General features: G+C 43.7%; 1 protein-coding gene across 17 annotated transcripts in view; it reads right to left on the reverse strand.

The window, feature by feature from the left end:
• Positions 1-9,605: 9,605 nt before the first annotated feature.
• LOC134871870 (phosphatidylinositol-binding clathrin assembly protein-like) overlaps positions 9,606-19,000 on the reverse strand; it is a 41,332-nt gene continuing 31,937 nt past the window's right edge. For all 17 annotated transcript variants that reach the window (XM_063894853.1, XM_063894856.1, XM_063894854.1 and 14 more), the window contains 3 exons: positions 12,142-12,201; positions 11,370-11,459; positions 9,606-10,913 (listed from right to left, as the gene is read on the reverse strand). In XM_063894853.1, coding sequence (XP_063750923.1) covers positions 10,899-10,913; positions 11,370-11,459; positions 12,142-12,201 — 165 coding nt within the window. In that variant the 3' untranslated portion in view covers positions 9,606-10,898. The remainder of the gene's footprint in view (positions 10,914-11,369; positions 11,460-12,141; positions 12,202-19,000) is intronic.

Consider the following 19,000-nt stretch of genomic DNA (forward strand, 5'->3'; position numbering starts at 1 on the left):
GCCAAGAAAAGCCAGCTGCGTTTCTGGGTGTTGATATATGGCTTTGGCTTTGCGTGTTACTTGCAGATGTAGAGGGAACTGTGTTCACTGACAATGGTTTTCCAAATTGTTCCTAATCCCAGAATAACAGAATGATGTTGGTTGTTAATGCAGTGCAGCCTAAGGGATCGAAGCTTATGGGCATTCAATGTTGGTTCCTGGCCTTTGCCACATACGTGCTCAGATTTCTCCGGATCCTTTGGATGTTTTGATGACATTATGGACTGTAGATGATAAAATCCCCAAATTCCTTGCAATCGTATGTTCATTAAACGTTCTTCTTAAACTGTAGGCTTTGCTCAGGTAGTCGTTCCCAAAGAGGTGAAGCTCGCCCCATCCTTGCTTGTAAACGACTGAGCCTTTTGGGGATGTACCTTTTATAACCAATCATGACACTCACCTGTTTCCAGTTCACCTGTTCACCAGTGGAATGTACCAAACAGCTGTTTTTTGAGAATTCCTAAACTGTCCCAGTCTTTTGTTACCCCTGTCCCAGCTTATTTGGAACGTGTTGCAGGCATCAAATTCAAAATTAGTGAATATTTCCAAAAGAAACACAAGGTTTATTAGCTTGAACATTACATAGCTTGTCTTTTTTTGTGCATTCAACTGAATATAGGTCGAAAAGGATTTGTTAATCATTGTATTCTGTTAAATGTTTTACACAATGTCCCAGCTTCATTGGATGGGATCTGTATTATAGCCTGGACTCTCACCCTTATTGTTTGATATTCCATTAAAATAGATGACCTAAACACAGAAACACGGTGAAATGTGACATGCAAACACATCTCATGCAAAGGGAGTCATTTCAATGGTCACAATATCTGCATAGAATTACTACTAACAAAAACGACATGGTTGGTATCTACAGTGGGGCAAAAAAGTATTTAGTCAGTCACCAATTGTGCAAGTTCTCCCATTTAAAAAGATGAGAGGCCTGTAATTTTTATCATAGGTATACCTCAACTATGAGAGACAAAATGAGAAAAAAAAATCCAGAAAATCACATTGTAGGATTTTTAAAGAATTTATTTTCAAATTATTGTGGAAAATAAGTATTTGGTCAATAACAAAAGTTCATCTCAATACTTTGTTATATACCCTTTGTTGGCAATGACAGAGGTCAAACGTTTTCTGTAAGTCTTCACAAGGTTTCCACACACTGTTGCTGGTATTTTGGCCCATTCCTCCGTGCAGATCTCCTCTAAAGCAGTGATGTTTTGGGGCTGTCGCTGGGCAACACGGACTTTCAACTCCCTCCAAAGATTTTCTATGGGGTTGAGATCTGGAGACTGGCTAGGCCACTCCAGGACCTTGAAATGCTTCTTACGAAGCCACTCCTTCGTTGCCCTGGCGGTGTGTTTGGGATCATTGTCATGCTGAAAGACCCAGCCACGCTTCATCTTCAGTGCCCTTGCTGATGGAAGGAGGTTTTCACTCAAAATCTCACGATACATGGCCCCATTCATTCTTTCCTTTACACGGATCAGTCGTCCTGGTCCCTTTGCAGAAAAACAGCCCCAAAGCATGATGTTTCCACCCCCATGCTTCACAGTAGGTATGGTGTTCTTTGGGTGCAACTCTGCATTCTTTCTCCTCCAAACACGATGAGTTGAGTTTTTACCAAAAAGTTCTATTTTGGTTTCATCTGACCATATGACATTCTCCCAATCCTCTTCTGGATCATCCAAATGCCCTCTAGCAAACTTCAGATGGGCCTGGACATGTACTGGCTTAAGCAGGGGGACACGTCTGGAACTGCAGGATTTAAGTCCCTGGCGGCGTAGTGTGTTACTGATGGTAGCCTCTGTTACTTTGGTCCCAGCTCTCTGCAGGTCATTCACTAGGTCCCCCCGTGTGGTTCTGGGATTTTTGCTCACCGTTCTTGTGATCATTTTGACCCCACGGGGTGACATCTTGCGTGGAGCCCCAGATCGAGGGAGATTAGCAGTGGTCTTGTATGTCTTCCATTTTCTAATAATTGCTCCCACAGTTGACTTTCTTCACACCAAGCTGCTTACCTATTGCAGATTCAGTTTTCCCAGCCTGGTGCAGGTCTACAATTTAGTCTCTGGTCTCCTTTGACAGCTCTTTGGTCTTGGCCATAGTGGAGTTTGGAGTATGACTGTTTGAGGTTGTGGACAGGTGTCTTTTATACTGATAACGAGTTCAAAAAGGTGCCATTAATACAGGTAACGAGTGGAGGACAGAGGAGCCTCTTAAAGAAGAAGTTACAGGTCTGTGAGAGCCAGAAATCTTGCTTGTTTGTAGGTGACCAAATACTTATTTTACAGAGGAATTTACCAATTAATTCATTAAAAATCCTACAATGTGATTTCCTGGATTTTTTTTCTCATTTTGTCTCTCATAGTTGATGTATACCTATGATAAAAATTACAGGCCTCTCTCATCTTTTTAAATGGGAGAACTTGCACAATTGGTGGCTGACTAAATAATTTTTTGCCCCACTGTATATATTTACAGGCAACTATAATACATAAATAAATTCCTACATTTAATTGTTGAATCATCAATTAAAATGCTACATATGATATTAAAGCTGGAGTTTATAAATTAATACATTATTCACTGAATCAAAAGATAATTTACAATAAAAAACAAACACCTTTGTTTGGGGGGTTAGGGGTACAAAGCTTACTGCAACACATCACCTACATCCTACTTTCAGGGGCCTTCGCTCTGGAACTCCACATCAATTACTGACTCATAAACACTCACACAAGACATAAACAGCAGATGAATAAGAACACACAGTATAAAACCTGCTGCCCAAGTCCTTTGCTACAACTTTACACCACAAGAGGGCAGCAGAGCGCCACCCTCACAGGTCCACCGGCTGATCCTCTGACCTGCAGAGATCTTAGAGATAGAATCGGAGGATGAAACCCTCTTTATTAGTCACATACATGCACACAGCAGAGCACACAGTGAAATTTGTCCTCTGCATTTAACCCATCCTAGTACTAGGAGCAGTGGGCAGCTATTGTACAGCGCCCGGAAACCCTGATTGACAGTTATGCATATTACACAACACATTTACCTTAACCAACCAAACAATGCAATACATACAATGCTGATTAATAACACAGCTCTATGTCAGACAAAGAACTGTCAAAGTATTTGAATGACAGGACAGAGTTTATCTGAAGGAAGCAGTGTCAGGAACTGATTGTTTTGCAGGTTCCCTGTTTGTAAACTAGGTTGATGTTGACTCTGACAATGGAGGGCAGTGTCTGCATGATCTATCCACAGAGGTGTCTAACCTGTGATTTAAGCCAGACATAAAGCAAACCCTGCAGCTCCTTCTTCTGTAGGGCTTTCTCAGTGCTCTGCAGCGAAAACGCCACGGATCATCCCCATTCATCACAGCTCCGATCCTGTGGGTACTTCTCGGCAGAATGAAAGGGAATTGTCACACAGCCTTCATATTAAGTAACTTTCAGTTCAACACAGCAAAGTGCTTTAGTTAAATGTTGAAAATAGATTCCTCACTTTTATTTTCTATCTTGTAGTTAGGTATGATTGGTGACTGCAGCATTGTTACAGAGTATTCTGATGTTCTGCAGGACAGGCCAGCAGAAACTGATGGAACAATATTAAGCAACAAGCGGCCTAACTTTACGACTCCAACTACTTTTGTACGACTCCTCAAAAGAGAGACAGACCTACTGTATCTTTAAACAATGATGCAAATTCAAAAGTACTTCAAATGACGTGTTATGCTGAACTAAAATACCTTAAATAGGTCCGACAGGTGGAGTTGGATATAGGGCATGAGGAGGTGTCGAGCCTTTTCCCTCCTTTTCCCCACACATGACAATCCGTGAAGCAAATCCACACTAACCTGCATCTCAATCATTCAGTGAGCAAAGAGGTACACATCTTCATATAAAGATGTGTATTTGAACGTACATAACAATTGGTGTTACTACTAATTATCGAATTAGGAAATTAGTAGGTATTAAGTAGGTTTAGACAAAAACTAAGATCTTCATAAAATAAGAATTCATATTTGAATTGCACCAAAATCTCCCCTGGAGCTTTTCAAACTCTCCACTGTTGAACAGTCATGAATCCACTGAAGTGCAGTGTGATGGCTGAAGCTCAAACGCTGTACTCATTCATTCATCATTTCACTTTCTCTATTTAATAGTTACATTTTCTATGTATTATTTCTATACACCTTTCATTTATAAAGAACCTGATTACTGGTTGTTGTGTGTTTTCACATCACATGAGATTTTAATAATGGATTGTGCTGTCCTAGTAAAGAGTGGAGCCTCATGTTTGTAACGTTAGAATAACATCTTTTATTTAAATTTAACTTTCAGTTTCAAGAGCCCAAGCAGAATGGTACGGAAGAGGATTAGGGCCACATGACATTTTTTTGGGGGGGATGTCAGAATTCTGACTTTAATCTCAGAATTCTGAGATTAAAGTCAAAATGAATTCTGAGATTAAAGTCAGAATTCTGAGAAAAAAATCAGAATTCTGACATCCCCCCCAAAAAAATTTGATGTGGCCCTAATCCTCTTCCGTAGAATGAAGTAATTCTTGTAAATTAATTATTGATTAAATGTAGTATGAGTAATTCACTCTACAACCGGCATACTGTCAACATCGTAGCTTCTTCTAAATACACGATTGTGCCGTTATAAATCAGGAAATGGTAGGATAAGTGTAACGGTCTGAACATGGCTGTGAATTGGAAGGCCTCACTTAAACAGTAAGGCTTTTATTAAGTTGCCTGACACACACACACACACACACACACACACACACACACACACACACACACACACACACACACACACACACACACACACACACACACACACAGAGGGGAAGTGCAGCTCAACAAGGCCTCCTCCTATGCTGCTGTCCAGGCTCTGCCAAGCAGGATGTAGTGTGTGTGTGTGTGTGTGTGTGTATAGATGCACCTGTGGGTTTAGCAGCAGAATGAATCTTTAGCATCATCAGGGCTGAGCAGCACATACAGGTGCATCTCAATAAATTAGAATATCGTGGAAAAGTTCATTTATTTCATTAAGTCAATTAAAGACTAAACTCATATTATATGGATTCATTACACACAAAGTGAAATCTTTCAAGCCTTTATTTCTCTTAATCTTGATGACTACGGCTTACAACTAAGAAAAATCCAAAAATCTGTATCTCGTAAAATTTGAATATTGTGAAAAAGTTCAATATTGTAGACTCACGGTGTCACTCTAATCAGCTAATTATCTCAAAACACCTGCAAAGGTGTCCTGAGCCTTTAAATGGTTTCTCAATCTGGTTCAGTAGGCTTCACAATCATGGGGAAGACTGCTGACTTGAAAGTTGTCCAGAACGCAATCATTGACACCCAGCAGTGGCTCAGTCAGTAGGGGCACGGACTGGGAACCTTAGGGTCGCCGGTTCAAGTCCCCAACAGACTTGAAATATGGAAAGTGGACTGCTACTTGGAGAGGTCCCAGTTCACCTCCTAGGCCCTGCTGTGGTGCCCTTGAGCAAGGCACCGGACACCTCCAATCCCCCCTCCCCATTGCTCCCCGGGCGCTGCACGATAGCTGCCCACTGCTCCTAGTACTAGGATGGGTTAAATGCAGAGGACTAATTTCACTGTGTGTGCTCTGCTGTGTGCATGTATGTGACTAATAGGGAGGATTTCATCCTCCGATTCTATTCTATCTTCTATCCCACAAGGAGGGTAAGCCTCAAGGTCATTGTTAAAGAATCTGGCTGTTCACAGAGTGCTGTATCCAAGCATATTCATAGAAAGTTGAGTGGAAGGAAAAAGTGTGGTAGGGAAAGGTGCTCAAGCAACAGGGATAACTGCAGCTTCACAATGAATGGACTGAGGCTGGATTCAGTGCATTAACAGCCTCTACGTACAGACGTATCCAGGACATGGGCTACAACTGTCGCATTCCTCGTGTCAAGTCACTCCTGATCCAGAGACAACGTCAGAAGCGTCTTACCTGGGCTAAGGAGAAAAAGAACAGGTCTATTGCTCAGTGGTCCAAAGGCCTCTTTTCAGATGAAAGTACATTTTGCATTTCATTTGGAAATCAAGGTCCCAGAGTCCGGAGGAAGAGTGGAGAGGTACAGAATCCACGTTGCTTGAAGTCCAGTGTGAAGTTTCCACAGTCAGTGATGATTTGGGGAGCAATGTCCTCTGCTGGTGTTGGTCCACTGTGTTTTCTCAAGTCCAAAGTGCAGCCGTCTACCAGGAAGTTTTAGAGCACTTGATGCTTCCTTCTTCTGACACTCTTTATGGAGATGCTGATTTCATTTTCCAGCAGGACTTGGCACCTGCCCACACGGCCAAAAGTACTAAGACCTGGTTTAATGACCACGGAATTACTGTGCTTGATTGGCCAGCAAACTGGCCTGACCTGAACCCTGTAGAGAATCTATGGGTATTGTCAAGAGGAAGATGAGACACTAGACCCAAAAATGCAGACGAGCTGAAGGCCGCTATCAAAGAAACCCGGGCTTCCATAACACCTCAGTAGTGCCACAGGCTGATCGCCTCCATGCCACGTCGCATCGATGCAGTAATTCCTGCAAAAGGAGGCCCAACCAAGTACTGAGTGCATACATATGAACATTGTTTTCAGAAGGCCGACATTTTTGGATTAAAAATCGTTTTTTTTTATTGGTCTTATGTAATATTCTAATATTCTGAGATACTGATTTTTGGGTTTCCATTAGCTGTAAGCCGTAGTCATCAAGATTAAGACAAATAAAGGCTTGAAATATTTCACTTTGTGTGTAATGAATCCATGTAATATATGAGTTAAAAAAATGTAATTGATTAACGGACTTGAAGGACTATGAACAGTTGAATATAGTATTCGGAGTCTCTGAAGGAATGTGGTAGGAACATCTTGAAAGATATTTGAATGTAGGACTCTGGAGCTGGGTGCTGAAAGTCAAAATTAAATCTGCTCTTTTCATTTCAACCTTCTTTTTTTTTTAAAGATATCTTTCCCAAATTCCTCAACTTTGTGTAAATGCATGCACCAATTGTTGTGCAGCCTAGATTTCTACTATTTTCAACTTTCGGCTTACTTAGCCTTTTTTCTGTTAGTAACTTCTTAACCCTCTCTGAAAATATCGAGTATCGAGAGAGATTTCTGTTCATTTCTTCATGTTGAACTTCTTCTGATCTGCATATACAGTGGGGCAAAAAAGTATTTAGTCAGCCACCAATTGTGCAAGTTCTCCCATTTAAAAAGATGAGAGGCCTGTAATTTTTATCATAGGTATACCTCAACTATGAGAGACAAAATGAGAAAAAGAAATCCAGAAAATCACATTGTAGGATTTTTAAAGACTTTATTTTCAAATTATTGTGGAAAATAAGTATTTGGTCAATAACAAAAGTTCATCTCAATACTTTGTTATATACCCTTTGTTGGCAATGACAGAGGTCAAACGTTTTCTGTAAGTCTTCACAAGGTTTCCACACACTGTTGCTGGTATTTTGGCCCATTCCTCCATGCAGATCTCCTCTAAAGCAGGGATGTTTTGGGGCTGTCGCTGGGCAACACAGACTTTCAACTCCCTCCGAAGATTTTCTATGGGGTTGAGATCTGGAGACTGGCTAGGCCACTCCAGGACCTTGAAATGCTTCTTACGAAGCCACTCCTTCGTTGCCCTGGCGGTGTGTTTGGGATCATTGTCATGCTGAAAGACCCAGCCACACTTCATCTTCAGTGCCCTTGCTGATGGAAGGAGGTTTTCACTCAAACTCTCACGATACATGGCCCCATTCATTCTTTCCTTTCCACGGATCAGTCGTCCTGGTCCCTTTGCAGAAAAACAGCCCCAAAGCATGATGTTTCCACCCCCATGCTTCACAGTAGGTATGGTGTTCTTTGGATGCAACTCTGCATTCTTTCTCCTCCAAACACGACGAGTTGAGTTTTTAGCAAAAAGTTCTATTTTGGTTTCATCTGACCATATGACATTCTCCCAATCCTCTTCTGGATCATCCAAATGCCCTCTAGCAAACTTCAGACGGGCCTGGACATGTACTGGCTTAAGCAGGGGGACACGTCTGGAACTGCAGGATTTAAGTCCCTGGCGGCGTAGTGTGTTACTGATGGTAGCCTCTGTTACTTTGGTCCCAGCTCTCTGCAGGTCATTCACTAGGTCCCCCCGTGTGGTTCTGGGATTTTTGCTCACCGTTCTTGTGATCATTTTGACCCCACGGGGTGAGATCTTGCGTGGAGCCCCAGATCGAGGGAGATTAGCAGTGGTCTTGTATGTCTTCCATTTTCTAATAATTGCTCCCACAGTTGATTTCTTCACACCAAGCTGCTTACCTATTGCAGATTCAGTTTTCCCAGCCTGGTGCAGGTCTACAATTTTGTCTCTGGTCTCCTTTGACAGCTCTTTGGTCTTGGCCATAGTGGAGTTTGGAGTATGACTGTTTGAGGTTGTGGACAGGTGTCTTTTATACTGATAACGAGTTCAAAAAGGTGCCATTAATACAGGTAACGAGTGGAGGACAGAGGAGCCTCTTAAAGAAGAAGTTACAGGTCTGTGAGAGCCAGAAATCTTGCTTGTTTGTAGGTGACCAAATACTTATTTTACAGAGGAATTGACCAATTAATTCATTAAAAATCCTACAATGTGATTTCCTGGATTTTATACAGGCCTCTCTCATCTTTTTAAATGGGAGAACTTGCACAATTGGCGGCTGACTAAATACTTTTTTGCCCCACTGTAGCTGCTTTGTTTCGACCAGGGAACAGCTGGCTGATATGATGGTCAGAACAACTGCTATCCCCACTGAAATCTGGAGAAGAACACAGAGGATGCAGGGTGAACCGAAGAGAGTAAGAAGGGGAGGGTGATGTAGAAAAGGAGAAACGCTGTGTCCTGTCTTCTGCAACATAAGACCACTGGCTAGTGAAACGGACGAGCTAACGGTGTTAGCAAAGAGTCAGAAGGAACATCTGGAGGGAAGGTTAATGGAAACATAACTCCACCAGGATATACAGTAGCTGACCACAACATTTGGACTGCGGACTGTTCGGGCTGACAGATTCCACAGAGAGCTTCATCATGTCTTCACCATGAGTCTTCATCATGAGTCTGAGTCTTCATATCATGAGTCTGAGTCTTCAACATAAGCCTGAGTCTTCATCATGAGCCTGAGTCTTCATCATGAGCCTGAGTCTTCATCATGAGCCTGAGTCCAGTCTTCATCATGAGCACTAGTCTTCATCATGAGTCTGAGTCTTCACCATGTGCCTAAGTCTTCACCATGAGTCTAAGTCTTCATCATGAGCCTGAGTCTTCATCATGAGCCTGAGTCTTCATCATGAGCCTGAGTCCAGTCTTCATCATGAGTCTGAGTCTTCACCATGTGCCTAGGTCTTCACCATGAGCCTGAGTCTTCACCATGAGCCTGAGTCTTCACCATGAGCCCGAGTCTTCATCATGTCTGTCAGAAACAACTGTAATTATTTTCTAATGGGCGAAGGGCCCAATATATTTTTCTTCAATGACTAAAACAGTCAAAGTGTTGAAGCTTGCACTTTATTGGAAAAATCAAACAAACAAAAATAGAATCTGTAGGGTGGATGCGGCAGAAGGCTCAGTGATGGATAAAGGGCCACTTTTATGTTCAGATCATCTCTGTTACTGCACTCGTCCAGCCCTGTGATTGGCAGGAACGTTTTATTTACACAAAGCACCGATCCACAGTGCTCTATTCTGCTGAACATTAAACCTTTCTGCCCCCCCCTAGCCATCTGTCAGCAGTGTGACCTGAGCCTCACCCGCTGCGGCCACATTGTCTTAGTGCCCCAGAGCTATGGAAAAATGATCTGAGCATGAAAGGGCCCCCGCACATTCATGTTCAGAGGGCAGCAGCAGCTTGTTAAACGGAAGAATAAATGGCATCCAAAAGCGTCAAAAGCATAAATGCAGATTCCTCTCCACCGCCGTCTCATCATCATAAAGTCTAGTGCTCTGCTGATGTGTGAAATATGTTCCCTCGCCAGTTTTGTAGAAATCTTCCCCATCGTTATGGTTTTATTGAATTTTAAAAATTGTTTATACAGATCCTTAGTGTGACCCCCATAGCCACAGATACAAGGCATCATGCGGGTACAGAGAATATTTAGAGACCCAACAGCAAAAGGTCTCTTTAAACTTTATATTAATTATTTTTCAAAAAGATCATCTCAATCACTCAAAATCCAATTCTTCAATCAACCATTCCTATGAAGAAATCTGAAGGTCTTCCACATAGAGGTCAGCGACAAGTTACATTTACTTTTTTTGTCATTTTCTCTTTAGGTAATCATAAATAAATACAAACAATACATACGGAATGTCTGCTGCAAACAATACTTAAACATGTCTGTTCTCCTACTGTGGGGGATGCTTTATGTAATCATGATTGACAATCAAAATAAGTGACTCCCTCGCTCACCTGGAGAAAGAGGAACAAAAAAAGACAACTCCGTATTACTGTGTCAACCACCCTCACTGTTTCCCCAAGGTACAGACAGCAGAAAGCTGTTGAGTTTCTCTTAGTCCAGGATGGAGTCGGGCTGAACCTGTCCACAGGGTGTTGGATGGCAGTATGCTCCTCCTCTTCTAAGACTTCCACAGGACCAGAGGGGCACAATGTCCACTGTGATGCCCCCCCCCCACTCACCATGAGTTCATTAAGTCTGATTGGACTTTTTATTCTCAGAGAGAGACATTCCTTAGAAGCAAACTGCACGCTTTGCTTGGATAGTTGACATTGATGTAAATCATCTTCAGATGGGTTTGGGATAAGACCCCCCCCCTCCTTCAGGTTACATAAACTGCATCTAGTAAGATAGAAAAAAAACAAAAAACTTTTTGTTATTGCCCGGAAATGCAGAACCAGTACCCAGACAAGTAATGTGTAGAGAAAGATCCGAGCTGGAGTCCTCCTACTGGACCGGGACCGACGCTGTGCAAAGCAGTAACACATGTGCAGCTTAGCTCAGGGATTCTCCGATCCTGTGAGACATTCTTTTAGTCATGGATCGATCAAATGTGTTTGTGATATCATCTGATGGATCTGAGAAGCCAGTTTTGTTGTGTTGTTTATTTCTCCAGAATAAAAGCTTACTTTGGTTAGGTGCCTGATAACAATATCAAAATGTGTGTATGTATACTACACACATGCACGTTGTTGTATTTTGTTTACAATTAACAACAACTTGTTGATGTATTATGAAGGTTAACGCGGTTCAGGTTGGATCATTGAGCTCAGGTGAGGAGGGGGGGACATCCATTACCTGTGCTCCGGGGTTGGGGCCAAAAGGGTTTGCTGGCTGGGAGTACATCATGGTGGGCTGGGTCATCATCATGGAGCTCACTTGGGGGGGCTGAGGAAGAAAATGTGATACCACAATGATGGATTACTGTACATATAGAATTAATATGTAACAATTTGAAATGTATGTTAAAGTTGCGTAATTATTTTGTATTTTGATGCTTTGGCCACATTGTTTCTTTTAACTTACATGCCAATAAAGCCGCTTTGAACTGATTACAAAAGAGAAAAGCTCGGAGACAAAAAAACAAACACCTCCTAAAATAAGGTTCTAACTGTGAAGGAAACCAGACAGTTCAGTGAGGACTCTGAGCTTCATCACTAAGGGCTACAGTTCAGCCAGGAGGAGACACCGTCATTCAGAGAACACACACACACACACACACACACACACACACACACACACACACACACACACACACACACACACACACACACACACACACACACACACACACACACACACACACACACACACACACACACACACACACACACACACACACACACACACACACACACACACACACACACACACACACACACACACACACACACACACACACACACACACACACACACACACACACACACACACACACACACACACACACACACACACACACACACACACACACACACACACACACACACACACACACACACACACACTTTTGCTACAGAGCAATTCATGTTTAAGTCATTCTCCTTTGTGTGTGCACTAGCAGACTTACCATTCCATATGCCATGATGCCTGTGGGTGTGGTTGCAGGGAATGCCATGACAGATGGAGCCTGAGGTGACAGAACAGGAATCAGGACAGTGGTACCAGGCTCATATTCACATTATTATTAATCATCAAATTTAGTCGATGTGCATTTAGTTAGAGTAACCAGAAGACATCTAGTCAGGAATGTCCTGATTGAGACTTTGGGGAAACTATATAGATCAGTAACATCAATAATAATCAATTTCATGTTCCACCTCAGCTCTGATCAGTCAGAGGATGTTCTCATTTGAGCAGTCATATGGCCTTTTACCAAATCAGAAGCTGCTTTTCACTGCTTCATTCAAAACATTCAATAGCTTCAAGGAAGGCAATTGCAGTATTCCATAGTCAATATGAGGATTTGCACTGGATAGAAAACTAATACACCCCTTTCAACGTTACATGTTGAACCAGGAATAAAAAAGCAATAAATCAAACATAATCTAATAAACTAACCCTACTTAACTATTTGCTTTATTAATACATACTTAATTAAAGCATCACTTCAACTACTTCAGGAATACTAAGATTACAAACCATAACTTAATATCCTACAGTTAGGCTTAAAAGAGCTCCACAGAGATTGTGACGTAGGAAGGTACACACCAGATGGAAATATGAAAGGCTTTAAAAGAAGCTCAGACACTCAGAGCAAAGTTGAAAGTCTACCAAAACCACTGTCCATCGAAACTTGATGATCAGGGAGGAAGACATTCAGTCAGCGCTAAGACGCAGAACCCAGCGGGAACCCTGAAAACCTACATGGTTTAGAGAGAGGGCAACACGTTCATCACAAAGACCTGAAAGATAGAAACCCTGCAGCCTTACCCTGACAGACAGAGTCTGATCACATTGAACCATCCTGCAGAATGCCAAACATTCCTTTCCTATCCAGACACATTTTGAGTTCAGCTCCGACCCAAACACATGAAGATTTTGCCCAGAGAATGAGGGGGAACGGAAAGCAGACCGGAGAGTGTTTGAGTCCTGGGGAGAGCATTAGGTAACTGGCAGGTGCTCCTTGTGGAAAAAGATTTGAGAGAAAAGTGCAACCCCCCCCCCCCTTCCTTGCTTTGCCAACAGCCCCTGCAATGAAAACAAATCGAGATTTGTCTGATGTCTCTCGGTGTGGGAGGGGGGGGGATCCATTCCATGAACTATTCAGTCACTGGCAAGGGAGGCACAAGTGAGTCAGACGTGACGCTGCTGCCAAAACGGGTGCTTTCATCATAGATCACAGCGCTCGTTCATTGCACCGAGCTCTCCTCAGAGCTGCTCCTCTCTGACAATGTGCAGTCTGTTCAGGTGCGCCTCACTCAGCGGGGCTCACAGGCAGTAAGCACGCGATGAGGCTCGCTTTATTTCAGTCACACAAACAGCTCATCCTTTACTGGCTGATGGAGGTTGTGTCTATCTGCTTCCATCAAGTCATCAACTCTTCCTTTCTGGCTTCCGAGAAAATTAGAGGCTTTTGATCATCCTCTGACACTGGGCTCCATCATCAATACCTCCAGTGTGAGCTCATTATGGTGGTTGGGGGAATATTTTCCTTTCAGTATTGACTGCCCTCACTGAGGCCAGCTGTGCTCTCTGTGTTTAATATAGCAGTACAACTCAAATGTCATTTCAAAGTCTTCTGCTTCTCATACATGCAGTACATGCGACAACGTGTTTTGGCTACATTGGTCAACAGAATCGGTCTGGTCTTATCACAGTGAGGGTTGTACAGTGCCGCTGCTAGCCATTTTGGTGCCCTAAGCATAATTCCTTCATGATGCCCCCCCCCCCCCCCCAATAAAAAAACATTATGAGTTGTGATGAGTGAGTGGGGAGGGGAGGGGAGAGGGGGGCACCATCGGTACCTTTGAGTAGTATGCCTAAAAAGTGCCTCATATTTCTATAGTCTACTGAAATAATTTCGGCCTTATAATTATTATGACGATTTTTCATTAGGCTATTTTTGGTGGTGCCCCCTCGACACTTGGTGCCCTACGCACAGCGCGTAATGCGCGTTATGGGAGCGGCGGCACTGGGGTTGTATAAGGCAGTCCCTTGTCCTTTTTATTTTTCTGCATCCACACTTTACAACTAGGATGGGAAAAATCGAGGCTTCGTTTCCATATAACTAGCTCTATAAAATGGCGGTGCTCTGTGTTTCTCAAGGATGATCATTAGTGGGACAACGCTTTGTGTTGATTTACGACACAGAGTCGTTGAAAGAGACGGCTCTGACGACTGACGTAAAGTAGACAGAAACGTAATTTGACGGTGCGAAAGTCAAAATGGCGTCATTAAAAAAACAGCAAGCAGCGAACGGAAGAGACAGGAACAAGAAAAAGTTTGGGATCATTACACACTGAAAAGGGAAAAAAACAGTGCACAGTGTATCCATTGCTAAACTGAACTCGCGTACCACAACAGTACGTCTTCCATGCTTCAGCATCTGAAAAGAAGGCATCCAGCCCACGGAGCGGACCCAACACAAGGTAACGCTAGCGTTAGCATTAAAACGTAAATAATTATCATTATCATTATGTTTGCTAGTTGGGATAAAGGATAGTAAAGACTTTAATTATGGCTGTATGCAATGGCTAGTTTAGAACTTAAATCAATGGTGGCAACAGGTTATGATGTCCTTAAGTTAGCTAAAATGTGCTCAAGAAAATAACCACAGGAAATATAATGCTGCTGTCAATTTGTGAAAGCCTGAGCTCCATTCGTGTTATTATGCTAATTACATATATGTTCTCGCTCTCTTCAGTTATGCATAAAATAGCACAGAAAGCAAGTTTGCTTTGCTGAGAAAGAGAGAGAGAGAGATGCACAAATTATCCAATACAGCAGGTATAGGCCTATTCAGTATAGTTTGACTGCAGTGCGTTTCAACATAGTAAACACATGTACATTTGCCAGTCTTATGAACTTACAGTATGATATTTAGGCCTAGTAATAAATCTAAATATTTATTATTTCTCCTTTTTCCCCCAGTAAATCACAGAGTCGTATGGACAGCTTCATGCGGACAGCTGCATCATGTTCAACTGAGGCGGCAAGATTTTTTAACAAGATTGACACAGCCATGCGCCCGCTGTCCATGGTGGAGGATGAGGGCTTTCGGAAGATTATTTCCCCTTTCAATCCCAGGTACACGCTTTCCTCGAGAACTTATTTCATGAAAATGATGGAGAAAAAGTATGAAGAAATCAAAGACAAGTTAAAGAACATCATAAAGGAGAGTGACTGCATTGCACTGACAACTGACATTTGGACAAGCGTTGCTACTGAGGCATATCTGGGGGTGACTTGTCATTTACTTGGGGAGGATTAGGAAATGGAGTCCCACAGCCTGACAACGATGCCCCTTGAAGAGAGAGACACTGTGGCAAATATTGCAGAATGGCTTGAGAATGTTATTGCCAAATTCGACATTCCACCACAGAAAATCAAAGCTGTTGTCCACGACAACGGTGCCAATGTTGCAGCAGCGGTGAAGATTTTGGCCGAAAAGCATGGATGGGCATCAGTTCGATGTGCAGGTCACACCCTGAACTTGGTTGTGCAAAGTGCTCTGAAGAACCACCAAGCTACCTCGAAGTGTGTGGCTGCTGCAAGATGCCTTGCCGAACATTTTAAGAGGAGTGAGCTGGCATGCACCAACCATGCTGGTGCAAGATGTAAGTACTCGCTGGAACAGCACTTATCACATGCTATCCAGGCTGCTGGAACAACGATGGCCAGTGACTGCTACACTCTCTGACCCAGCAGTGACTCAGAGAGGAAAACAAAACTACCTTGATCTCAAGCCCTAACAGTGGAACCTGATTGAGGAGCTGAGCCAGGCCCTTGAGACATTTGATGGAGCTACGGTTGTAATGGGCTCGCTAGCCAAGCAAGCTAACTATCCATTCAGTTAAACGTTTCCCAAAAAACTCCACAGCGTGTTGAGGATTACTCATGTAGTTTAATGGTAATTTCGTGAAACTGTAAACACAATACAAACATAAGGTAAGTATTAATAAAGCTAAACAGTAAGCATAAAGAAGTAAATCTATAATTCAACACATGGAAAATAAAGATAACACTTACAGACGTTGCTTTAACAAACAAGAAGATGTGGAACTGCATCTTAATGGAAGAGCTGATCAAGCTGTCGATCCTGCATGCTCTCTATGTGAATAACGTGCTTGTGACTTCCGGTCACCTAACTAGCAGCCCCTCCCTTAGAGCATTCCCTCTTAAAGGTACAGGAACCTATGCCACATACGTTACAAAAAACACACTTTCAATGCCAGGGGCAGAACACTCCCCACTTAGGGTCTTACAAGACTCTACATTAATTAACAGAATCAGTCTTAGGAGACAGAAGCAGAACAACTTCTGTAACAGGACGAAAGAACGTCTTCTTGGTTCCACCTTTGACGACTTCCACTTCAACTTTCCGAACCAGTCCATCTTCTCCTGGAAAGGTCTTGGTGAGAATGCCCATGGGCCATTCATCACTCTTTGCTTGACTATCTTTTAAGAGAATGATGTCCCCTTCTTGGAGACAAGGCTTCTTTCCTTGCCACTTGTGACGTAGCTGCAGGGTTTTGAGATATTCACTCCTCCATCTGCTCCAAAAGATGTCAGCTAGGCTTTGAACTTGCTTCCATTCCTCTTTGAAGAGATCTGCCTCATCAAAGTGGCCAGGAGGAGGAGGAGGAGTAGAGCCTGTTTTGAGGGTCAGGAGCATTGCCGGGGTGAGGATGAGAGGCGACTCCGGATCTGATGACACTGGGATGAGTGGTCTCGCGTTCATGACAGCAGTTACCTCGGACATGAATGTTGTGAGAACTTCATGGGTCAGACGAGATTTCTTTTCTTCCAACAGCATACAATCCAGTATACGGCGAGCGATGCCAATCATACGTTCCCACGCTCCCCCCATGTGGGATGCGTGGGGCGGATTAAACACCCAGGTGCAACTCTGAGTGCTCAGGTACTTTTCCACTTTCTGGAAAGTAGGACTTGTCTTGTCCATCTCCAGCTCTCGGGAAGCGCCGACGAAGTTCGTGCCACAGTCGGACCGAATCTGTTTTGCGGGGCCCCTGATGGCAAAGAACCTTCTCAAAGCGTTGATGAAGCTGCTGGTGCTCATTGCCTCGATCACTTCAATATGAACTGCCCTTGAACTCATGCATGAGAACATCACAGCCCATCGTTTAGAGTTAGCGTGTCCTCCTCTTGTGCGGCGTGAGACGACTTCCCATGGCCCAAAAACATCAACACCTACGTAGGTGAATGGAGGTGCTACTTGGAGTCGTTCTGCTGGCAGATCGGCCATCTGTTGATGTTCGGTTTTTCCTCGCAGTTTCCTGCAGGTGACGCATCTGTACAGCAGACTGCCGATACAGCGTTTTGCCTCCCACCAGCCAGAAACCAGCAGCCCGTATTGCACCTTCAGTAAGATGTCTTCCCTGGTGTTTCACAGCCTCGTGATAGTGACACACCAGCAGAGTCGCCAGATGATACTGGCCAGGGATGATGATGGGGTGTGTTTCATTCATGTTTAAACCTGCTTGTGCTGTGCGTCCTCCTACTCTTAGGAGTTGATCTGGGTCTTGGAGAGGATGCAACTTCCAGAGGCTGCTGGAGGATGGAATGGGGAACCCTTTGGCTATGCACTTCAGCTCTTCTGCATAACAATGGTTCTGAACACTCCTCATGATGCACACTTTAGCTCTCGCCAGCTCTTCCTCTGTAGGACGACAGATGTGCCACCCTTGGCACTCGCCTTGCACAGGGCGGATGAAGGAGTGTGCTACATGGATCAGGTGTGCAACTGCTGTGACGAGAGTGCTGAACTTAGAGAAGCGTTCAAAGCGTTGAGGATGAACCATACCTATGGCTGCATGTGTGATACTTGTGGTCACCTGAGGACGTACTTCAGAGTCAGAGGAAGGATCGATGAGGTCGTAGCTCTCTTCAGTTTCAGGCGTGGACAAGGATTCACTCTTAAGAAAGTCTGGCCCGGTGAGCCATGTTGTGCTGCGTAGGAGGGCTGGAGTAGCTGTTCTTGTTCCAACGTCGGCTGGATTAAGGTCTGTACGGACGTACTTCCACTGGCCGAGACAGGGTGATTGACGAATACGTTGAACCCTGTTATGCACGAACACATAGAATCTCCTCGACTGGTTGTGGATGTATCCCAAGACAACCTTGCTATCTGTGTAGTATGTGATGTTGTTGAATGTGACATCCATCTCTTCAACTATCAGCTCGGCTATCTCCACAGCAAGTACAGCAGCGCACAACTCTAGTCTTGGGATAGTGAGGTCAGGCTGAGGCGCCAGCTTTGCCTTCCCGAAGACAAAGCCAACCTCGGGTTGGTTTTCGTGGTTCGTCACCTTAATGTAGGCCACAGCTGCGACAGCTTTCACCGATGCATCTGCAAAAACACAGAGTTCTCTTACTTGTGCACCTGCGGTAGAGAGGGACGTGTAAGGACGAGGTATCTGGAGGTCCTGTAAGTCCTGAAGCGACTCTTTCCATCTTGTCCACTCGATCTCCATGTTTTTTGGGAGTGGTGAGTCCCAATCCTCTGCCTGCGTGGTGAGCTCTCTGAGTATCAGCCTTCCGTGAACAGAGACCGGTGCAACAAACCCTAGAGGGTCATATAGACTGTTTACGGTTGACAGCACCCCTCTGCGAGTGAATGGCTTTTTGTCGTTTTCAATCTGGAATGTGAAGGTGTCTGCTCGCATGTTCCAAGACAATCCAAGACTACGTTGGACTGGCAGGTCATCGACAAAGAGATCCAAGTTGTTGACGTCTTTGGAGCGATC

This window comes from Eleginops maclovinus, chromosome 11 (assembly GCF_036324505.1).
Source record: "Eleginops maclovinus isolate JMC-PN-2008 ecotype Puerto Natales chromosome 11, JC_Emac_rtc_rv5, whole genome shotgun sequence".
Taxonomy (NCBI): domain Eukaryota; kingdom Metazoa; phylum Chordata; class Actinopteri; order Perciformes; family Eleginopidae; genus Eleginops; species Eleginops maclovinus.